Source organism: Anomalospiza imberbis, chromosome 4, assembly GCF_031753505.1.
Source record: "Anomalospiza imberbis isolate Cuckoo-Finch-1a 21T00152 chromosome 4, ASM3175350v1, whole genome shotgun sequence".
Classification (NCBI taxonomy): Eukaryota; Metazoa; Chordata; class Aves; order Passeriformes; family Viduidae; genus Anomalospiza; species Anomalospiza imberbis.
In genome coordinates, this window is record NC_089684.1 from 5438840 (window position 1) to 5463650 (window position 24811).

Sequence of the window (24811 nt, forward strand, 5' to 3'; positions counted from 1 at the left end):
TGCAATGCTTCTTCTGAATTCTCTCCATTAAAAAAAGTAGGAGTAGAGACGGATTAATCACATTTGTCCTCCTCAAGACTAGACACAAAACTGTCATCTTAAATCCTTGTTAGGCTGCATGAAATTTGGAACATTTTGAGAAAAAACAAGTTGCTTTACCCTTTAGAAGAACCAGTCTGCTACTCAGTGATTTTTGTCAAGTACGACAAGTCAGTTCAAACAAGAACCACAGTAAAGAATCTGTGTCAGAAACAGTATGAAAAGCTGAGCAACAGCTTCTTCTGGAAGATAGGGTAGATATGAAGTAAGTCTTTTAAATATGGGCATTAAAGGGTACTGTGAAACAGCAGAACAGGTGTAGGTGTGGCCATTACAACTTTTGCATCTGTTATCTTTTCATTTAAAAACAGCTTGTCAGCCTTTTAGAATATGATGCATTATATATGGGCAGATAAATCTCTCAAACAGAAAGTATGATAGCTAACAAGGATTAGGGGAAATACCTTTTTGTGATCAAGAATAATACTCGAATCAGAAGAACTAAAAATAGTTTGTCTTTTAGCTGGTTTTTTTTAGAATTTTAAAAGTCAAAACACATTTTGCATTTTCCTTTTAATTTAGAATCTTGTTTAGTTTCCCTTTGAGCTGAAAAAGATCAGAAAAGTATCTGTGGCTTACTTGGCAATTCTGCACTTAGTTTTCTGCCTTCTCCTTGGTTTCAGTGTGTGGGAAGCACTATCAGAAATTTGGCGACTGGGTTGCTCTGAATAAAAGGAGAAAAATTTCAGTTGATCACAGAGATCATTAAGGCCTGTAGCCATGTTTTCAAGCTGTAGCCCTTTATGGATCTCTTATCTGCAAAATGCAGCTGACATTTTCTCTGACGGTCAGCTTGAAATAAATTCTAATGAAGGGGGGGTGTGTTTGGCATCACAATTGAGTCATGAAGCCAGTGGGTTTTGTAGCTCCTTGTTAAAATACATACCTAAAACTGGAGTACAAATCAGCATGTGAGGTGGTGTAAAATTCTGTATCAGTTTCCAAAACAAAGTTGTGTCTTTCCAAAACAAAGAGTTTCCAAAACAAAGATGCCATGAGCTAAAATTAGAAATAAAGGTTGCAGCTATATGTTTAAAAAAATTTATTTTCTGACTCAGATCTCAGTTTAAAACCTTGAAATTGTTCTAGCTAATGCCAAATATTATGATCCCTTCAGTGCTAAATATCATAGTATTTGCAAAGTTCCCAATTTCTCTCACACAGAAAAATAACTTTCAGTATACTATGCAGAATAGTATTTTCATTTTAAAAATTGTTTTAGAAAAGCAAGCTTTACAGGACTTTGTTAAAATACTTTTGTGCGTGCAGCTTATAGGTTGTAGGTCAAGCTAAGTCCTCAAAGGATGCTCTCAGACTGTAGATTAGGCCTGCCAGCGGTGTTGAAAGCTGCCAGAGAAACTCTCAAAAAACAAATACACTTAGAAAGGTGCAACTCTCCCTCTGCATCTGGGTTTATGTGTGTGAAAGAGAATGAGGTAAGAGCAGGTAATCATCTCTTCTGAAGAGATAGTAAAGAAGAAATATTGAGCATGTGGGGGTATCTGTGTCTAGCCAACATGTGCAACTGTATTTTGTCACAAAGTATGGAAATATACAGCCCAGAGGAGCTCTTGTGGTCCAAGTTAATGTACCTTGCTATGATGTGCTCCTAGTTACACTTCATTTCAGTGTTTATCTGTTGAAGCTTTAGGAGCAAGCAGAAGTGTGCTGTGACTCACCAAGTGACATTTTGTAAACACTCCTACTCAGAGAAAGGTTAAACCCCTTACAAGTATATATGAAAATAGAAGCATTCAGGTGACTCAATATTATTACATTATTACAGTCTTAATTTATTACAGAGATGCTGCTTCTTTGTACCATACTGCAGATACAGAAGAAAAAAATGTATCTATTTCAACAGAGAAATGTGTATTTCCTAGTATGAAAGCAGTGGAGGTAAATTTTATTATCCAAGTTTCTTATAAGAAGAAGTTATAAACTGATGAAGAATTCTGAACTACATCTTCAGAAAGAATCACCTGATACTTTTTTATTATTTTGTTCCTGGGTTCCTAAGTGTCCTATTGTTCTAGATATCACTCTCTGAAACTGAGGTTGCAAAGCATTTTTTCTGTTATTTGAATTCTTCACATGAGTTGAACACTTGGTTTAGTCCTGATGTGCTGGAGGAGTAAAACATCTATAGCAGATGTTTATGGAAGTTTTTCTTTTGACAGCCTTATAGCTGTAGAAGTGTGCATCAAGGAAAAATAAACCTGGAATTTTAAAAAAATCTAAATCAATTCATCTAGTACATTTCTGAGTTTTAGGTATTGACAATATGTAGAGTGATATGGAAGAAAGAGAAACCAAGTTTCAGCATTCTGGGGACAGATTGGAGCAAAGAAAACTGAGCATGAATTTTTCATTTTAAGTTCTGCATCACTAGTATTGCTTTAGACAAGGACTGAACTCCACCTCCTTATACTGAGTTTAGAATAAGAGGGCTAGGTAGAAAAATGGGCATTGGATTATAATTTGCAGCATTAGTTCGGGCATTTTGAAATCAGCTTTTAATAATTAAAAATAGAGGTATTTTTACCCATTTATGTAAATGTATAGGTGTAATTTGATTGTTGATTACTAAACTCTGCTATGTATTAACACAATGAATTTATTCGCTTATCTCTGAGTCTCCTTATCTGTGTCTTGACTGTTGAAGCAAGGCCAGGACTCTGGTGTCATTAGTAATCTCACACCACTCCCCACATATCTTGTTTTAAAACGAGAGATGACTGATTTTAAAACTCACACTAGGGTCCCCTGTTTACTTTATATGAATTGGATACCAGCTGTGTTCTTCAGGCCTGACATTTTACTGTTTGATGGAAAAGAAGCATTTCAAAGGACCAGCAGAAAGCTCCAGCAAAAGGCTGCTGTTCAGACCTTCAGTTCACATCAAGACTGATCACATTTATCTGTCTCTCAAGTGTGGCTCCACAACCCAAGACAGCCACAGTCTAGCTAGTTTTTCATCAATCTAATTGATTGAGTACTTGTTTGGCTTTTAATCTGCCTGACCTCTGCTAGTATTTCTTGTGCTATATCAATAGCAAACCTAATCTGAAGCACGCTAAATGGAACCAGTATTAAAAGTTTTCTGGAATGCATTCAGCCTTGTCTTTCTCATATTTTTCACAGTGAAAAATATAAGAAAATATGATTCATAGATGAGATTGCATGCACAGTGAAAAATATGGATTAGTAGTAGCCAGTTGTATGTGTTTGAGATTACCAACATTCCATGTTTTTTTAAGTGGTGTAAATCAGTTTTCAAAAATAATGCTGTTTTACATCACAATTTCAGCCAATCTTTCCCAGAGAGATGTTTATACATTCAAAAGCCTTCTAGAGTCAGGCAGAATAGAAGTTCTGCTCTACAAAGCCAAGAAGCTTCATGCTGGGAATCAGCACCTAGAATTGCTGCATTCCTTCTGTCTGCAGTGTAAGAATAATAACTTTATATTCTTTTTAAGAATTTGGCTTGATTAAATCGGCTATTATTTACCAATCACAATAAATTAAATTCTTTAAAGTCTCGGTTTCATTAGCTCTCTGGATGCACCCTGAATATCTGTCCTTGTGTTGTCCATCCCTTCTTTTCTCAAGCATGCAAGAAGTCTCCTCAGTTCAGAGCCAAAATGTTTACTAGATTTCTCAACTCCCCAAGATTTCTTGTTATTTTAACTATATAGAGATTAATTTACACATTTTAGCTCAGTAATATGTAACTTTTCTTCTGGGGATGCTGAGAGGATAAGTGGTCTCAAGAACTTCAGAGCTTCTTTTTGGCTCTACCTCATAATTACAGCATGATCTCTTGGTTCCTGTCTTTTGCTTGAGATCTTGATATGATGATCTGATGACATAGATGATGAAAATCATCATTAATGATGATTCTGTCTCCCCTTTATGTACCTCTGAGGTGGAATTACAGTTTCTTATATGTGTATGTAAATGCACACATCTTAAATCCCTGATATATTATGCTGTATAATCATCCAAATTTTTCATGACATTCTTTTTAATAGTACTCCATTGTTCTTTTGAGGTTTCTATTGGCAAATTAGTTCTCTATGAAAATACTATGTCCTTTTACAGTCAGACACTCAGTTATTGATTGTTTTAATTAAGAGGTAATCTGCTCAGATTTCCTCCATAAAAAGATTAAGTTGGGGGTGTTCAGTTGTAGATTCCAAACATTGCTGTGAATAAGATTTGGATTTTAAGCTGTTTGACTAAGTTTCTTCACTGTTTTGACTGCAGATTTTAACAGCAGCTTTTGCCCATTGTTGTGTACCCTAGAGATCCAGTGATTCCAAAGATTTATTTTGAATCAATTGGAACAAGTAATAGATATCTGTTCACATACTCAAGATTCTTTTCTGTAATGCTTATTCATAGGAATGGTCCCATTGACCTCAGTAAGGCTATTTGTGTAAATTCTAGTTGATCTCAACAAGAATTATGCAACTGGAACACCAGTGACCTCTTGTAAGTAGCATAATCTGGGTTGTGTTCCAAGTCTTCCAAAAGGGCTTTAGAAGATATTTTCAGATTTTGGATTAAAATGCCAAAATGGCATTTTAATCTGATGGCTTGAAACATTTTTTGAATGATTAAAGACATCTACCTCATCTAAGCATAGGAAATAACCATATTACTGATATCAATGTGATATGGATGACTGAATGCTGCTTTTTAAAGTAGTATTTGCTATATATGGTGTCTTACTGTCTGCTGTTTTACATAAATTTAAAATCCCAAACACTCTTTCCTGGTAACTATTCCAGATGTCCTCAGCCCTATCAACAGTGAAACCATTAGTGCTGAAGTAGGCAGTATTTTGAATACTTAGGAGTTGATGGAAAACTGGTGGTTAATAGGCAGCATGGAAGGATTTGTGCAGCTGTTTAACAAATACTTGATGCCAACATTTTAGTTCAAAAAGAAGTTGCAGATGCAAAAAGCCAGTTGCAGGACTAGTTTAAACTGCATGCCCTGTGAGTGATTGGAAATGACAGAACATAAAGCTCATACATTGTGTGGCAGTTTTCAGAAGCACTCTTATGAGACTGTTCCCTTCTACTTTTAAGGAACTGTGCTGAATCCAAACAACTGGCATGTTTTGTTTCAGTATGTCCTGTTCTTGTGCCCCCAGTCTTTGTTCCCCAGATTTATACCAGTTACCCTAACAATCCTTATGTCCTCTAATGTTGAAATTACTTCTATGCATACACCTTATAGAGTAGGTTGTGACAGGGTGCTTCCAGGGTGCTTGGAAATTCTATCATCCAAATATTTTTATTAGAGAGGCAGTGGAGAAGATGTATTCAGTCACAAGAGGCAAAAAATTCTACCACCTGTTACTTGCAGATCATATGAACAATTAGGTGTGTTTCTGTATCGCTGGCAGTCCTGCTCATCTTTATATTGCAGTTAATTTCAAAATCATACCTGCCCTTGACAAAAAAAAAGTGTAACATTTACCAAGATCAGACTTGGAGACACATTTTTGCTTTGAAAACTACATGGACATGACATTCTCTAGCCTCATATTTATGTGAAGTATAAAATAGTGTGAAGCCTCTCAATGCATGATGGAGATCATTAATATATGCAGTACATTATGAATATTCATCCTCAGCACACTATGGTTTCTGGCATTGCTTCCACTAGTATTTTATGAATTCATTTCTTTCATGTTGTCCTACTCTAATATAGAGCATGGTTGATTTATTTCCTAATCTTTGTAAATGTGAACTTCCTTGGGTGGCTGAAAAACTTACACTTCTGTAATTCCCCTTCACCCAGCAAGAGGCAAAGGAAAAAGTTCTTTATTCATTAAGTAATCTGTTTCTTTTCTTATTTTTTTTCCCTCAAATCTCAGCTTGGAAACCAGAAAGTAACTGCCCCTGTGATGGAGGTAAATGCTTCACAGACACACAGACAAACAGCAACAGAAGCTTCTCCACTGCCTCTTCCTTCTCCTGTGGTACCAGTTAACAGAGCCTCTTTCTCACCAGACAGTGGCACCCACCTAGTTCCATTTTCTTTGCCAACGCTTGATGATTTTTTGCCTTCACGCTTTTGTAGAACCCCCGCCCTGTCACAGTGGCCGTGTAAATGGCCGTGCCTAGCTCCTGACAGTGTTATCCGCAGGAACGAAGCGGCCTCTGTGAGCACAGACTCTGCCATGAGCGAGTGCTCCTCCCGCACAGTGAGTGAGTCCTCCACAGCCCTTCTAGATGAGCTGCAGACTTGTAGCTATGATACTACTGACTGCTCTGAAACACCTTCCCCAACCTTGAGCCAGATGTCTGCTGTGTCAGATGGCACCACCTTAACCAACACTGCTGCCACTTCTCATGTAATTATGCTTCCTTTTTTCCTCCTCCCTTTTGTTCAAACAGGTTGTCAGAGGGGAACAGAATTCAACTTTGTCTATTATTCCATTACACAGACAAGTATTTTGTTAGTAATTTTCCATGGTCAGAGTCTGACAGTGATTTGTAACAGTTGTTTAAAAAAAAAATCATTGACATAGCAGATTTGGGAGTAGGAAATGATTGTTGCACAGTTGTGTGGTCAGCTAAGGTGTATCAAACACTTTGCTTAAAAGAAAATAAATTCAAGAAATACTTGTTCCAAATGTATTAAAAGCAAGCATTCTGTGGAGTTTGAAGAGATTTGTTTAAAATATTGTTAACAGTTTACAGGTTTTTGGAGTCTGGACTACCACTATTTTTGATTTACACTGAGATACAGATTTCAATAATGTAATTTGTAAATTCATAATAAATGTTTGCAATATTTAATTCAGTTTTTTCCCCAGCCATGATGACTGCACAAAACTGGTTTTCTCTCCTCTAATTAACCTTTTCCTCTCCTAAGCACAGTTTCTTAAAGGACTGAACTGCATAAATAATCTTGAATTATTCAAGTGTCCTGTTACTTTTCACTTGGTTAAGTAAAGGGAAAAACCAGTATGCAGTTAGACACTTTATACATACATTCACTTTTCTGTACCTTTTCTATACCTTAGTATACTCATGTATGGGGAGAAAGAAGGTATGGAATCTGGGTCAAACCCAGATAACTTTTGATTTCTTTTGAGATTATCCACATGATTAAAATGAGTCAGAACAAAGCCTTCATTTAAATTGAGCAATTCATTGCTGAATTGCAAAATAGAGATGTTCTGAATCCAAGGTTTTACTGGGTCACAGCAGTGTTCAAACTTTGTATAAATACTTCAGCATACAGTAATTTTCAAGCGTGAAAAGAACAAACAGTATATATATACATTAAGCTTTGTGTATAATTTATAAAAATTATTTTGAGTCCAACCTTGCACATAGTCACCTGGAAAGCCAATGATTGATTGTCATTGCTCTGGATGCTGCTAAAAATAATACTAATAGCAGGCATGTAAAAGCTTTAATGCTTAACTTTGGTAACACAGCTTGGAAAACTTTTTTTTTTTTAATCATTACTGTGAATCTGCATACAACACAGTACTTGTAGCCAAAGATACCATAATCAGTATAGACTGGTCAGACAGAGTCACCACATGGCCATTTAGTAGCTATGGGAAGCATGGAATGTTTATATTTTCTTTTAGCCTACTTCTAAAACTGCCAGCTAATTGTATTTGTTTTCTTTGAGCATCATTTTTTGCAAGCTAAAGTGAGCAGTTGGTCCTTCTTTCCCTTTTTAGGTTAGTCTCCCAGTAGAAGGCTATGTAATAATCTGGTCTGACCACCACTTTCTCTTTTAGACATGGCAGGGATGAGCATAACATTTGTTCACCATTAACAGACAAAGCAAAATGAAAAGACATTGACCCGAGAGCAAAAATCCCCAAGTAGTCCTAAGAACTCCACAGAAATTAAACTGCTGGCAAAACCCAGCTCTGCAGTATAGAAAAGTCATCATCTCCCACTCTCAGTAGAGAAGGGCCAGATGGCTAAAAATGCAGCCATGAAATGAAAAAACAGTGGGAAAGCTGGTGGCACACACACATGCATTGTTAGTGGCTCTAATCCTGGAATGATCTTCATTCTCAGATTGATGTTGATTTTGTAGGTGAAAACCACTGGGAGAATGACAAAAGTAATACAGGATTGGGCCATACACCACTCTACCTGCATAAGATATAACCATGCTTTAAAGACTTTATGTGCACATAGGGGATGTTTGTTTATTTTTGAGTTTCTTAATGAGACTAGACAAAAAAAGTTTTAAAACAACTTCTAAGAAGAAGCAACAGCACCAGGAAGAGCTGAGTCAACGAAATTGAGAAATATTAAGGCAAAAGGCAGAGCTAAAGGTAAAACTCTGGCCAATCTTCTTTACCTTTAGTCACAGATTACACATTCTTTGAAAACCTGAAGTATAAGAGTTGTAATTCTTATTTGTGCCTATGCTTAGAATTAGAGTTAAAATTAGAGAACAGCTGGTTTTGGAATTTTTTTTTCCTGGTTTTATTCCAATTATGAACATTTTCCCTATGAAATATTTTCTGTGGGTACTTCTTTTTCATGTAGTTTGAAATTGTGGAATCTAATTGAAACTTGGAAATGGAAGTACACATTAGATTTTTGCTTTTTCCCAAGTTCCATGACTGTCTTGAGTTTCGATTGATTCTGTGTATTTTGACCTAATTCAGTGTCTTGAGGTCAGGTGTGTGCTGTTCAGCATTCTTGCAAAGACCTGATCAGACGTCCATAATGGGACTTCTTCTCCCTGTCTCAGCAGAGGGAAAGTTAGAAAGCAGCTCCAGTCCCAGATGGAGGCCTTCTTCAGTTCTGATTCAGAAATCCAGAGAACTTCTCTTTCTGGTGCTCAGGCAAATTAGAGGAATTTTAAACCTGATACCTCATAGGAATTTTTACAGGATCTTGATTATCTTGCTGCAGAAGTAGGTGGCTCTACTTGAAGTGGAGGACAGGTTAGGTATACTGGAGAAAAAAGATTAATAGAGATTGCTAGGGAAAGGAACATAATGAAATTTATTTTCCTAGTAAATTGGAAAATAGGTGCATTTTGCTTGAATAGGGGTTTTTTTCCATATTGTATTCTTTTCCCACAAAGATCACTTAGGAAAGCAAAATGTCTAATTCATGACTAGGCATCTTAAAGGATTTCACTTTCTTGTAAAATCTGGGAATAAACTCTGTCTCCTGGACCTAAAGTGTCACATTCTCAGATTGAAATGTCAGTAATTACCAAATTATTCCAAGAGAAGAAAAGGCCTTTGGTAAAACTATCTTCCATAGCTAACCCCGTAAACTGTGAAAGATGCAGCAGATGAACAAATGAAATAGCCACCTTCACAGACATTTTCCTCAAAGAGAAAATCATTAGAAACTAAGAAATTATAGCTGAGCTGAGATCTTATCTAAAACCTTCAGAAGCAAACCCAAAAATGTAATATATGAACATGCCACATACACATTTATGACTGATGTCCTTCAGCTACTTGTGTGGGTCCTGTTTCCATGATATTTTGAACTACTTATTGTAAATGCCTTACTGTCTAACTGAGCTATTTGGTAAAGTTCTTCTCAGGAATATCTCAATCTTTTATTACAGAAATTCATAGGATTATCTTTCCAGTCTGCAAAGAACTCACACCAGTTCTGCTTAGAGCAACAAAAGCCATAGTAAATGAGTAAGAAGGTGTAAGGCTCTGCACGTAGTTGCACCCAGCCTTCCCTAGAAACAAGCTTTCCCACAGAGACAATATGTAGGAAAAGAGAATGGGTGAACCCTTATGTGAAAACATGCCTTCATACTGTTGAAATGCTGTCTTTGAGTTATGTAGCTTTTCTATTCTTACATCTCCAAAGCTGGAGATTTTTTGGAGGAGAGGATCACATAAGAAAAGCCAACTTACTTTTGGTTCTAGAGTTTATTAACAGAGGGGACATTTAAACACAAAACTTTCAATGGAGACATCACCACAACAGAAACTTTTCAGCTCATTTCTGGAAACAGGCATCCTTAAAATGAGAAACCCCTGAATGCATCTGGGAGTTCACATGATGTCTGCATAGGACCCAGAAATTGTTTTTTCTCTCTTATCTATGGGCGGCCAAGATGTTAAAAATTTCAAATCAACGCAGTAAACTTTGAAATACAAATGCATACAGAAGGTCATGCATAATTTAATTTTTATTTGTAAAAATAATATGCATTTTAGTATGTTTTTATTTATGCTTTGCTGCTTCAGGTAGTCTTTTGTCTACATCTGCAGCATGTTTTAGTTCATTTGTTATATGAAATTGAGCAAAGTTTGTAGTTCTTCTAATTCAGATTTAAAGAACAGTTCCGCATTAAAGGAGATGTTGCAGAGAGCTTCCCTTGCTTTTCTGCTGAAATATTCACTACCCTCTTATTTCATTCAATGCTTTCTCAGCATCTCAGTTTTGATTCTTTCAATACTCCCCATAAAAGTGATACAGCCCCAGTGCAGGGATTCTAAACCTGGGGGCAGATAGTTTCCTCTTGTGAAGTACCTCTAGTGACTAAACTCTAAATGGCTTTAGGTGCTTGCTGCTTATTTGCCAGTTTGCTTAGCTCTCCCATTTTTGATTTTGTTCTGTCATTTTGTGGTTGTTGGTTTTTTAATTGGTGCAATTTATTTTTATTGTGATAGATTACATATCAGCGTGCCACAGTCACTCCAGCTGGCTTCCATTTTTTAAAGAAATTTTTGTCACTCTTCTCAGCTAGTCGTAATGAGACTTTTCCCTTCAGTCTGCACAGAAGCTCCCATTAATATCCACAGTGCTTGAGCATGTGCACTAAGGGAATACGTCTCTTGGTGTGAGGGATCTGTGGCAGACAGCCTTTGTCACACAGTGTTGGGAGCTTTTACTGCCATCTCCATTTTATATTGCTGTCAGACATCTGCCGTCCTTGTTTGTGCCATCTTCGTTGCCTTGACCGTGATCCCTCTGTCACCTTCCCAAGACAGCATGCATCCCAGCCAGCACACACAAGGAGAGAAGAGGGAAGGTACAGGGTATATAAGGAACACACTCTGCTCCCTTTGTGATAAGTTTTGTGTTTCAGTGAATGCAGATGCCGTTATGGCTGTGTACCTGACAACTGGTAATTGTTGTGTGGATGACAGTCTTGCATCACTCTTTCTTTGGGATTGCAGTCGGAAAGCTTTGTGTGTACTTTAATGGGATGTTGTTTTGTCTCTCTCAGGCTCAGATCACAGTGAATGGGAATTCTGGCACTGCTGCCAGCCCAGTGAGTCACTTTCAAAGGCCTTTTTCCCCTTCTTCAGCTTACCCTCCACCAGCTTCACTCAATTCCAACATTGTTATCATGCAGCATGGCAGGATGATGGGTAAGCCTCACACAGAATGTTTGCTTTATACATTACACAACGTATTCTGATTCATGTGGCAAAGACTGCAAACAATTGCAGAGTGCTTCCTGTCCATAATGAAGGTATTGTCTATTCATCTACCTTAGGAAGTAAATGCAAAAAAATAATAGCATTTATTGTTAGGTAGCATTTATTGTTAGTGATCCTGAACTGCAGTTACTGTTAAGTTTTATAACCTAGGTGTGTGAGCTAACCTCTTGCCAATTTTCTACTGGCTTTACCAAGGAAAGGGCATCTATCAAAATAGCTCAACCTGTCCAGCCCTTTCAGATTTTGCCTTAAGAAGCCAAGGGCCCACTTTGTACTTCGCTCCTCCCTACAACTTCCGTAATTCTTCAGCAGAAATACTGTCAACAAAGGGAGAGGCTCTGGGCTTTTCAAAACCTAAAGCCACGTCAATATAAAATTTGTTCATGTATTTTTTAGGGCATTTTTAATCTAAAAATTAAACAAAAACCAAATATTATCAGCCTTAGGCTCTTTGCCAGTATAATCTCATTTTGCCAAGAGAATAATTTACTTGCTGCTTTTTCTACCAGTGTTGTGCATATTTAGAAAAGATTATACAAGCAAAATAACTTGAATGTGGTCCCACAGTTTACTTTTTTTTGCACCTGCACAGAAATTAGGTGACAGTTCTTGCCCTGAGACATCTTAGACAAATGGTGCTGTCATCATAGTGATAAGTACAAAAACTGTATACATGGGTTACTCCACATCCCAGAATTCTAGGGGTTTTGGTTGCTTCCAGTTTGCAGATCTAAAGATCTATCAATACCGGTTTAGATATACTTAAAATGTGTATTTTCCCATTACTTTCACTCTTGTATGATGCTGAAGTTCGGTGTTCCACACTAACAGCCTGATTTAATTCTCTTTGCTCATGTAGAAATCCCCCTGATGGCCTCAGTTTGAGGCCTATGAAGAATGAAGGATCAAATCCAAAATGTTTTCTAAATTTAACATCATGCATTTTGGGAAAAAGTTCCAAATATTCAGACATTTGCCACACAGAGTTGCCCCTCGCCATATATGTGTAGCACTGAATTATTTACAGGATTTCAGACTTGAGTAAACAGCTGAAACAGCCATGCCAAATCCAGCACTGCAATGGGAGTGAGCAGAAATATTCAAATTAAAATTAGTGCTTTCAGTCATCGGAGCTCCTTTTGCAGGCTCATATTACAACTCATATTTTTCTTCAGAAAAATCAGTGGATATTAATGCCACATGACAGTCAGTTGTAATTGTCATTGGTAATTGTCAGTGGTAATGTTCTAACCATTAATGTTAGAACATATATTTTCACTCCCTGCATTCATTTATCCTGCAGTGGAACCATCTCACTGTAGCCACACTTGCAAAATAGGGGCTTTGTTATAGCAGCCCACTAATTTACTGAAACCTGCTGCCTGAAGGAGTAGGGCTCTTTTTCCTGTATACAGGAAAGAGTGTATTGTCTGCAGAAGTACAAATTTTCATGTCACATCCCAGCACTGAGGTTGTTTTTGTTTTGTTCTGCATTTTAGAAGGAGATGGTAATAGTGATGTATTAATTTCATTACTTATAAAGGAAAATTTGAGGGGGAAGGGTAGAAATACTGCAAGACACTACAAAACAGTAGCAGCTTGAACACTTCACCTGAGTTAATGTCGGTGGCTCATCAGATTGCTCTACAGGTGCCGCGTTACCAAAAACCATTCTTATGGATGATACATGGAGTCATGTAAACATATAAACACACATTAAGGGAAGAACACTGTATGTCAGAATTTATTTCTTAAAAATATTAATGCATCAAAACTTCATGTTTCTTAGCACATATCATATAAGCTTTTCTGCAAGGCTGTTTCCTGTGCTTACAGAACAGCAATTTTCTATAGTTTGATAGAATTGGTGGGTGGAAGTTTTGAAATTATGTCATTGGTTTCCAAGGAATGGGCAGAAAAGGTGCAAAAGTTTGATTTATAGGAGAAAGACTGCTGCACCTTTCTCAATAGATTTTGCTAAGTTTGTGGGTTTTTTTTCTCTTTTTATTGAGCAAGACGTTGTGAAAAAGTGCTTCTACTCTAATTCTGAGTTTAATAGCTTGTATGGTCCTTAAATAAATTTATATTTCTGTTAATGTAACATTAAGTAGGGGAAATCCCTAGTTTAGATTATATTTCTTTAAAATAATGATATATGTATGTGATTAAGATTGTCAGCCTTTGTACAGTATACTGAAATGGGGAAGTATGTTTTAACTGCCAAGTATGATTATTGTGTCATTACACAATTTTCTGTCATGTTATCTTTACAGAGTCCACAGAGACATACTCACAGCATGTTCAGAATGTTGGCAGCACCACCACCACCAGTACAATACCAATCTGTAGATCCTCAGAAGAGGAAAAAAAAATTACAGTAATTAAAGCTCCGCATTATGCTGGGATTGGCCCGGTAGATGAATCTGGAATCCCTACAGCAATTAGAACGGTAGGAAATTCTGGGAAATCTGGGTATGAACTCATACAATGAACTGATTGTTGGTAATGGGGTTTTCACATTCTTCTACTCTTATATAATTTGGAATAGAGCGTGTGTAATCAGCAGCCTTGTGAATATAATATTGTGTGTTGACGAAAAGGAGAATGCTGATGGGAGCATAATTGGGCAACCTCATGTTTCCAGTTTTAATTAGAAGTAGCCAAAATTTAGTGTCTTTCTTGTGTCTCTTGTAGTTCTTGCCTTTTGGAGATGCACAGTAATTGCATTTGGTTTATTTCTGAAATAAAGTTTATGCATACTATATATATATATGTATATGTGTGTATGCACATCTGTGTGTATGCAAAAATCTTACACTTCTGCATTTCTTGGGACAGTGTTCTCATGTCATCAGGGTAGTGAAGAAATGTGCAGTTTTGTTCTGATGGCAATCTAAGGGAGTAGCATTTTCGTGACAGTGCAGTAAATAATCATTGTGCCCTTGAGTGACACATAAGCAAATAGCTGGGGAGCCCTTTCATTGTGACCAGCCCAGTTTTGATCATCTGCCGCTGGTCACTGCTTGAGTGGTCCCAGGATGTCAGACTGAAGAGTTTTGTTTTCACTATGCTGAAGCATTCTTTCCACTCTGCTGTCAGGGCAGCCTCTTCTGGCTGCTCCAGAGAGCACAGAGGCAGCTGCACTAGGTCTGTAAAGGCAGCTCTTACTGGCCTTCCCAGCCAGAGAAGAACTGCTGTGCTGGACGGAGAAAGTGAGAAGAGTGGGAGCCAGGATGAAAGCGGCAGAGCCCTTGCAGGTGAAGTCTTAGCGAGGTGCAGGGATGTAGCAGCTGTTGGATGTATCCTGTCTGCCAGTATTGACATATGGGGCTATGTTGTATTGCCAAGAATTGCTTCAAAGGACTGAAAAATCAGAGGTAAAACCAGGAATTAATGGAGAAAATCAATAGGAAAAAATCAGGATAAGTGGTAAGATGGGGAGAATTTTTATAAGAATGGGGGAGAAACGCTGCCATTTCTTGCTTTATTTTTGACATAAAAAAGTATTACAGTCAGAATCTTTTAAAAATGAAGACATTTTTTCCAGCAATGCTTTAGCTTCCTGTCCTCTTTTTAGGTAAGTAGTCCCTTTGCTTTATATTGGATATGGTAATTGGTTTTGTGCTTTTTTAGCAGCAGATTGTTCTAATAGGGTGCATATCAGTTATATAAGATTATAACAGAAATCCCCCTTAAGTGTGCCTAATGAAGCTGGCAATCTGCCAAACTATATTTAACTTTCAGGTTGTATGATCTGAGTCTTTCAGATTTTCTCCTAAAAATATAATTCAGTTTGAATTACGACATTTTCCTGCTGCCTTTGCTCTGATTTTGGTGTGTTTCAATTTCAAGAAATCTTATAGCCTGCAATCTTGCTATTATAGAAATAATTCTCACAATGCGATATAAGTTAAAACTTCATGCTGGCATGTGTATGTGTAAGAGTGTGTCTGATGTGCCATTTTGCGTCCTTATTCTGCTCCCTTAAGATATAGCTGGTAGTAAAATTGTTTTCAAGATACTTATTTGAGATTACTTTGTAAGTATGCACAAGTATATTTGAGCCCTGTGTACCCCAGCTGAGCAAGAACAAAGTTGGTATAGTTGTCAGCAAGACTCAAATATGCTACACCTTGCAAAAGTGCTAAAACTGCATTTTCCATTAATAGTAGAAAGTAGAGTATATCACCTGCCCTTTCTCCAAGGTCAGTGAACAATCCAAATAGGAATCTTCTCCCAGAAGATTCACCCTCAGTCCATCTGAAGAGAGAAGTTTTTAAATTAATTCAATTTATCATTGCATGTGAAGTTTAGAAGTTTCTTCTATCTTTGCAAAAATGGCAACAGTCTATCAAAAAGCAGTAAATGAAGATTATGGGGTGATAGGTAACACACACTGTGTTCTAAAATGCTGTGCTGCTCAAAGTTTAGCATGTTACTAAGATCTCAGGAGTATCTGTGTTCCAGATTTTGAGTGCTCAGGAGAAAAGAGGTTTTGAAAGATGTGATTGTCTCCTCCGTGTCTGTCTTTACTCTTAGAACATGGTTTGTGACAGCTGTTTAGCCAAGGAAAACAGAAAGATGTTCTTTCTATTCCTACTAACCCATGCTGTATCAGGCTTCTGAGGAGGGAGGGACTCCTAAAAAGCTTTTTATTCACTTAGAACCACCATCCCATGTTAACATGTTCCTTCTATGCCACTTTAGCTCCTTCTAGCTCTGGGAAATGCAAGTCTGAAAATTCAGATTGTTGTTAGGTTCTGCCTTTGTGCCAAGCCCTGCCCCAAAGATGGTAAATTTCCAAGACACTAAAAATGAAGTCTCTGAAAAAGAGAGGGTAAAATGCTGTTCACTCAGAAAAGCATTCAGTCAAATATAGCACCATTTACCACTGATGGGGACCTGGGAAAGGAAGAGGCAGATTCATGGAAAGCAGTAAGACTGCACTGTTTTAGTCCATCCAAAATGATTGCTCTATATCTAATTATCAAATTATTTAGTAGACTGAAAAGGCCTCTACTTAGTAAGCATGAAAAAAAATCAAGTCCCACTAGGTTTCTTTTCCATACTTAGTGATGTAATATTTCAGCTCGAAAGAAACAATAAACAAAACACAAAAAACCAGAGGTCCACTGAAAGTCTCAGAATATTCTGAGTTGGAAGATCCACAAGGATCAAGTCCAGCTCTTAAGTGAATAGCCCATATGGGGATCCAAGCATTATTAGCACCCTGTTCCCACCAGCTGACCTAATCTCAGGGTCAGAGAGGCCTCCTTTAATTGCATACTTCCTGATGGATGATTACAATACTGCAGGGATTATGGACACTCCTGAGAAGCAATTGCAGTTACTTCTTATGTCCTCTACGTGCTCTTTGGCTGATTGTTTTTTTTTCACATACAATGATGCCGTGTTCCAGCATTTAACTGCATCAGCTATAATATGTGCAAAGCAGGACGGCATCTGAATGGCTTTGTGTATTGTGAATACTGTTAATTCCTCAAACAATGTTGCTGTGTGGGATTAGTGAATATAAATTGAGAAAATGAATTTCAAAATTAATGTATTCTATTTCCTAATCCTGTCTGGTTTATAACATAAAGCCAAGTTACTGGCTGAGGCTGAAACCCCTAGGAGGGGTTTGCTGGGGAGATGAGAGCAAGGAATATTCAAATGTCCAGAAAGATGTTGGGAAATCTCCTTCTCTACTTTTGGAAGCTTCTCTATACTGATCTCTATGTGGAAGCCTCCTTTGACTTTGCAGAGGACCAGGCAATGCTTGACAAACAGCAGGGACATAGCAGTAGTATTTATGCATTATTTGCAATTTGTTCACCTACCACTGGTTGGAAGACTCTTATTGGTTCAATACAATCAGAAAGGCAGTCATAATATCATGGGACTGTTGCTGTGGAAAATGAGGAGAAGCAGGGAGGTAATGTCCATCAGTGTGAATTTCTTCAAACCTCCTGGAATTTTAAACTTTTGAGCGTATATCATCCTGGAGCACTAAACAGCATACTTGTTTCAAGTCCAGTTATTCTAACCAGAGTTCCACTAGTGTAGATATTTAATACTTTTAAGGAAACAATATTATTATGACCCAAATCTGCTTCTGAATAACTTACACTTGGCAGAACTCAGCATAGTGTTAGGTGATGGAAGGGACCTATCTTATCTTGAGACAAAACTCCTTTACCTCTTTCTTGCAAGCAGGCCTAGGTGAAAAGCATAACTCTGCTTATTTTTTTTCCTACCCAGGAGATCCCCAGGTTTTTCAGCTGACTGTCAACTCTTATTTTAAATATTGTTCTAATATTATTTAGTAGCAATTTTATGAGACCTCAATATGAGTCCTCAAAATACAGTAGCATTTCTGCCTAGTCCCTTATAGTAAGAGCTCACCATTGCAAACAAAACATATTAGTTATGTACAAATAATCATGGCAAAGGTGTGATTCATAAAGATGGCAGTGTGTGGTGAACATCTGGTGCACATCTGTTCAGTAGGGAAGAATTCATAGATTTTTGCTTTTTGTGGTAAAGACGAGTAAGCAGAGTGATTACAAATTTGGTATTTGCTGGTGCAAGATAATGCACTTCAAGAGAGGTCCTTTGAATTTTCCCTGTGTACCATGAGGTTTGAACATAGTGATTTTTTTGGTTGCCCAGAGAAGGTGCGGATGCCCCATCCCTGGACGTGTTCAAGGCCACACTGGATGGAGCTCTGAGCAACCTAGGCTAATGAAAGTTATCCTTGTCCATGGGAGGCATGTTGGAAGTTGATGATCTGTAGCTTCCCTTTCAACGCAGGCCATTCTATGATTCCATGATTTGGTTTTTCTGACTACTGTGGGACAAGTAAAATTTTAGCACCTAAGAAGGATAATACTGAAAACATGTTTGCCTTTATGTTAATCCTTTCCTGAAATATTATCATCCTACCTCAAAGAAAATTGCAGCAAAAGAGAAAATTCAAAAGGATAAGAGATAAAACGAAGCACAAGCAGGTGTTGATAAGAGCAGAGTTTGGGAATCTTGGGGTTAGGATTACTTAGTTTGCAAAAGTAAGGATAAGTATCATTTAATGACTGATTATTGAATAAGTTAAAATTGTCTGGAAAGGGCTTTTAAAACTGGTAAAAAGAATACTCTTTGTTTACAATCCAAACATTAACTCTAAAATATAGTGTGGTCTTAGTTCTTTTCTCATTAGTATTACAAAGTCTTTCTGCATTATTTAACAATTACATTTTGAAAGTAATTTGAGCCAGAAATTGCCAGGAGGTCAAAAGAAGCACTTCTTACATGCTTGTAATCATAACTTCTGAGGTGTTTCTATTTTCCTGTAAAGAATCTAGCATTCATCATTGTCAGATATAGGGCACTAAGGTGATGAACTGTTAATCTCACAATAATTCCAATGTTCTGAACCATCATGCCCTCCCAGGATCAGAGTCCAAGAGTGACTCAATCTCCAGTGTCTTCCAGAATTTTTTACAGGAATCCCTCAATAAAATGCATAAATCCATTCAAAATACATGGAAACTACTGTATTAAATAGGGAGTAACATAATATTTTTGTCCATAATAATATTAAACGTCTGATCCAATCTGTACACATGGGTATTTTTTTGTTGTTAATTGTTAAAACTATATTTTTTTCAGACAGTTGACAGGCCAAAGGATTGGTACAAGACAATGTTCAAGCAAATCCATATGGTTCATAAGCCTGGTGAGTATGTTCTTTTCTTTGTCTCCTCATGTCCAGTTTGAGGGATGAGAAATTTTCTACTGTAAATCTCCTACCATCTGCCTTTCTTTTGGAGAACTCCAGTGTTAGAACAGCGTGGGCTAGTAAACAGGCTGGTTTAAGAAAAAATTTTGTGCCTGAATTTAATTGTTGTCATAGAATATCTTACTTGGTTTTGCTGAGACTCAGCTTTGGTGACATTGCTAGCTTTAATGTCCTTTATGATTTGCCCCAAGGATGTCAGGAAACTGTATAAATGTCAATTATGCTCATTATACCTCCGGAAGGAAGGAGACTTTATTCATCTGAGGTAGAGCTAACATTCAGTATGGTCACACAGAATGTTAGTGGGAGAATAAGAAATGTAGGCAGGAGAAGGTTGGCTTACAGGCTCTATCTTTAACACTAGTCACAATAGTAGATATTTAGGATTGCCTTTTGTGATAGGAACAACTTAACAGTCAGTAGCTTAGAAAAGCTGACAAAAGAAAAGAATCAAGCTTGGGGAGGGGAAAAGAACAGACAGAAAGTAATTTGCAGTTTAGTGCTAACTTTGTAAGTATGCAGTATGGGTGACATGACCAGAAAATACAATAAGATGATAAAAACAGCCTAAGTATAATGAGAAGAGAGAGTTTTCCCAAAGCACTTACGAGATGCGGAAAAGAAATACAGTGCTTGATTGCTTACCAGTCTTCTATTTGTATTTGCAGAAACAAAGCTCAGTTTCTGTGATGAACTGGCATGTATGGCGCTACTGTAACCTATGTATTTCTTTTTGTAGATGACGACACAGACTTGTATAATACTGCATATGCATACAGTACTGGTAGGAATTACTCCGTGTTCAAAGTGACGCTTTTGTTAATGTCAGCAAGTGATGGTGTAGTTAACTCTTCACGCTCGCTTTTGTAATGCTTGTAGACACACCTTCTAGTGTCTCGTTTGATCTCAGTTGTTCATGCCTTTTTCCCCCAAATGAAACAAGTTTAATTTTAGCTTCATTCTTACTGCAGAAATTAATTGCAGCTGTGGACCTCTTACTGTAGAGGGACACGCTTAACACTGTGGTTTCTTGATTACTTTGCATTTATTTTCACTAGTGATTGTTAGTAAAGCAGCCTTTCCTTACAGAAATGGAAAAGGAACTACTGTGTGAAAATGAAAATAGTAATTACTGACATGGAAAGACAAAAATAATGTACTGAATACCTTTTTAAAATATTCAGCAAGAGTGCTTAATGAAACGGATTGTTTTACAAACTTGTCCATTTTTGCTATAGGCATTCATGTTGATGTTATTTAGCCACAAGAAAAGACATATTCATCTAAGATATATAATCATTGTGTCTTAAGAAGATTATACCCATGTGGTAAAATTATTTCAAAAAAAGTAAAAATGAAAGCATGAATAGACTGTGTGCAAAAAGGGCATAGTGCCTTCTGCAAAAATGCAATTCAAAATTTTTTCATTTCAGTTTTTGTTGCATTAAACATGCTCTCAATAGTGCCTTTTTCTGCTCAGATGACTTGTAGTGGGTCAGTGGTTTGACATCTCTTTGCACTCTTGTGATCCTCTTCAAGATAATGCTACTGCCTCACCATCACAAACCAAATAGTTATTAAAACAATCAAAAAAGGTGTGTTTCCTGCCTCTTCTCTACCTTCTGAACATGGAACAACTGAGCAACAGGATGAGCCTGGAGATTAATTACAGGCTGCCATTAAAAGATGTGGTGGATGCATACACCCATTAACTTCTCCATCAAATTAATTTATTTTAACTGTGCTGCACTTCACCTATGTGTTTGTAATTTTGTGTAAAAATATATAAGAAGTTCTCTAATGAGCTGCATAATACACAGCAATGTACTTTTAAAACTCATTTACACATTTTTGTAATCTTGCCATTTTATTGAGTTGCTGTGGGTTCTTGTAGCATTCCATGTTGTGTTTTTTTTAAGACTTACTCTCATGCTATGACTGTTTCTGGTTTTGTTTTATACTAGGTAGCTACAGTCCATCCTTCTCTGCTCAGGCACACCCGGCTGCAAAGACACAGACATACAGACCACTGTCCAAAAGTGCTTCTGACAGTAGCTCCGATGCCTTTAAGGTCTCATCCCCTTTGCCACCCCACGTGCCACCACCAATACCACCACATCGTATGAGGCAACGGTCTACACCAGAAAAGTAAGTTAGTGCATTTTTGAAAGGTGTTCTTGCTAAGTACAGTACTCCAATTGCAGAATATAGCAAGGGATAAAATAGCATCTCTAGAATAATATTACTTCAAAGGCTTTATTCAAGGGCCAGTCAGATGATGAGGGGTGATCTTTGTCAGGAGTCCAGGCATCATGCATGGTGGTGTCATGTCTTCAGTGTGCTAAAGAAGAGTTTTTTCTTACTTATGATGTGACCTTGAGCATTAAGGATTTTTATTCTTACTAGTGGTATTGTCCTGCTTGTTGTGTTTCAGAATAGTCTGTGCTCTAGATGTCTTCAATAGTCAGTCTTTGAGTAGGAAAGGCCTTTTATTGTACCCAGCACCAAAGAGAAAGGATCAAAAAGAAGATGTAATTGAAAATTCAAGGGAGAACAAACCTGTACAAGAGTGTAGAAGTCAACCCACATTTCCCCAGAGCTTAGAAGTGCTTTATACCCCTATTTTTTTCAATCTCCATTTTGGTAGACCAAGACAGTGTTTACAGATTAAAGAGGTAATTTGGATATCTCATGGTTTTCTATCCAAATTCTCTGCACAAAACCAGGTCCCATTGGTTAGAGTCCAGTCTGGAAAAAGTTAGTAATGAAAAACTCAGAAATAAGTGCTTATCCTTTTGATAAAACCTTGCAAGAGATCTGTACACAAATTCTGTTGACTTCAGCTTATCTGTGGGTACTATCTCTAGAAAAAATGTTTTTCTTTAGTGTTTGCATTAATTAATACTACATGTTAATATATTATTATGCTATTATAAATGTATATGTGTGGCTATGTATATATTATATATTAAAAGGGTAATATTTTTCCTTTTGTCTGTGCGTACAAGCTTCCCTCTCTTGGTTACACTCAAGCAACAAAAGAGAATTCGACCATTTTTGTCAGCTTGGACATTGTAAACGTATTTATATGTAGAAATATAATTATATTAAACAGTTTCAAGTAATTAGCAGTTTGAATAAAATATTATGATGAAAAACCATACTAAGTCTATAAAATTAAGACACAACTATGGCTTTTTGAAAAATTTGTAGATAGTGGCAACCCAAAATGTAATTCAGTAGATACGCATACTGCAGGGGAAGATGAGATCTCTTGGTGGTTACTGATTTTGGCTTCCCTGTTGCCAGGGGCAGGTGGTCAAGAGGAAATGCTAAAGATTAGAGTTGGGCTGCCTCAAAGAGGCCATGAGGCTTGAATTTTGTTAGCAGTTCATACAGAAGTGCAGATTTTTTTAGCTAGACACCAAAAGAGCTGTTTAGCTTTGATCTCTGAAGTTGTGCGAATTGTTGTCCAGTGCGAGGCCAAATGCCTCGGTCACAGAAACTGAGGCCTGTTGCAGTGCTTCTTGTCAAGCCTGGAAACAACTACTCAGCACTGAATTTGGCTATTTTACCTCCCCTTTTAATCTTCGGCATGATACAACAGGCAGTGGAAATCCGTGTTCTCCAGGCCAAGGGTTGCCAAACATGTTAGCTATGCTTTGCCCACTGCTGCAAGCTATAGCTCATCAATCTTTTCCTGCCATTGGGAGATTCTTTTTTTAATTGTCTATAAAGCCAGAGTATTTAAAATCTCACATAAGAGGCTTAGGTCCACATATATCACATGTTTCATAGCTGCGAGGCAAGATCTGGTTTGCATTAGCAGTTGAGCTCAAAATATAGTCCATTCAGGATAAAAGACTGAAAACTATAAATTACTTGAACTGAGTGTGAATCAGAATTTCAGTAGCATCGTTTCTGCTTCAGTGGCTTCCAGTATAATGCAACTTCATCAGAATATTTCCATTTTCCTGTTCATTTTCAAAAAATGTAACCTTTTCTGCTCTGAAAATATTTTTTTTCCTTGGTGAAAATAAACAATAAATCCATGTAGAACTACTTCCCTTGAAATGTGGGGCATTTTATAAATAGACATGTCTGTGTCCCTGAAATGCGCTTGCAAGCATTCTATAAACAAAAGCTACCCCATAGATTTTTTAAGGCACATGACATGTGCATTATTATGTCAGGTCACATCAAACCAAGTCATGCCAGAAAGACCAATAGAACTGATAAAATTTAATCAGCATATGTTCTTTCTTATCAAATACAGACAATACCTGGTAGTATTTCCCCTCCCCTTTCCTCCAACCTTTGAGTTGCTAGTGGGTCATTTTACACAGAGTTAAATAAAATTATGTGTGAGCCACAGTTTTCCAAGTACAGTGGAGGTAGGTACTACAAGAACTGCCACGCAGAGGTAGCTCTCACTGTAACTAAGTATTTCCCCAAAATGTATATATAGCTAGTAATATGACATAGTAAATGACTGAAAAAATATAGTACATGGGTTACTTTTCATTCTTTGCATAGCATTATTAAATTGAAAGCAAATTTGTAATTTTAGAGAAATTTGATACATTTCTCTTCCAAATTCAACTGCCAAATTCTTCCTCTTGTTTATCTGTTCAAGATAGAGAAACAATATGCTGCTTACAAGGATATTCAGAAGCAATTCTACTACACATCAGGATAATGACCATAACACTGTCTTTTAAAATAATTCCTCATTTTTTGCCTCAGAAGATTTTATAACTTTTTCAGTATCACCTTATCATCATATTATAAGATGACAAAAATATCTACCACTTGCCTGTATTAGTAGAGTGCACAAAACATGTATAGTTATTTGCAATGGTTTGCATGCTTTTTGATGTGGTATGCCAGGGTATTTTTTAAACTGCTCTGATAGTTAAAAGAAAAATATGAGTGATCACAGGCTGGACATCTCTAGTGTTCTTCCTGCTGTACTGAGCATCCCTGCTGTAAACAGGTTAAGATGTTGCAGTAAAACATTGGGATGCCAGGCTAGATGTTCCACAGCTGAGATCTGGAAATATTAGCTGTTCTGAACGTCATCAGGCTTTGCAGGTTTCTCTTGTACAGAGCTGTAAAGCACAAGGTGGTGGCAGTGAATTAGCTCAGTTGCTTGTATTTGTTGTTTAGGAACGACTGGGATCCTCCTGACAGAAAGGTAGATACTCGCAAGTTCCGTTCTGAACCAAGAAGTATTTTTGAATATGAGCCGGGAAAGTCATCAATCCTTGAACACGAAAGACCGGTAAGACACACAAATGAAATGGGTAATACAGTAAGAGATTTGGTAAGAGGTTATCTTTTTATTATTTACTATTAATAATTCCTATTTGGAGGAATATTGAAGATCCTTTGTCAAATACAAATTTGCAGCAATTTGTCTTTGCTCTTATCTGATGTTGTATGGAAAAATTGGGTTTGGCTTATTTGCT

General features: G+C 37.2%; 1 protein-coding gene and 1 long non-coding RNA gene across 47 annotated transcripts in view; one reads left to right on the top strand and one right to left on the bottom strand.

Annotated features, from left to right (window-relative positions):
- The window catches only part of SORBS2 (sorbin and SH3 domain containing 2), a 142919-nt gene that overhangs the window by 77334 nt on the left and 40774 nt on the right, over positions 1-24811 (top strand). For 19 of the 46 annotated variants that reach the window (XR_010998032.1, XM_068186879.1, XM_068186878.1 and 16 more), the window contains 7 exons: positions 5993-6472; positions 11326-11470; positions 13816-13991; positions 19211-19277; positions 20080-20124; positions 21305-21488; positions 24510-24624. Coding sequence is in view for 45 of the 46 variants with exons in the window: in XM_068186879.1 (XP_068042980.1) it covers positions 5993-6472; positions 11326-11470; positions 13816-13991; positions 19211-19277; positions 20080-20124; positions 21305-21488; positions 24510-24624 (1212 nt within the window). In the remaining variant the exon portion in view is untranslated. Of the gene's footprint in view, positions 1-5992; positions 6473-11325; positions 11471-13815; positions 13992-14657; positions 14800-19210; positions 19278-20079; positions 20125-21304; positions 21489-24509; positions 24625-24811 lie in introns of those variants that run through there. The other 27 variants (XM_068186889.1, XM_068186898.1, XM_068186903.1 and 24 more) reach the window with 10 other exon arrangements.
- On the bottom strand, positions 1376-19067 carry LOC137472140 (uncharacterized). Its single transcript, XR_010998034.1, has 3 exons — positions 18851-19067; positions 15732-15802; positions 1376-4020 (listed from the first exon to the last, which is right to left on the bottom strand). It is a non-coding gene; the product is annotated as an uncharacterized lncRNA (long non-coding RNA).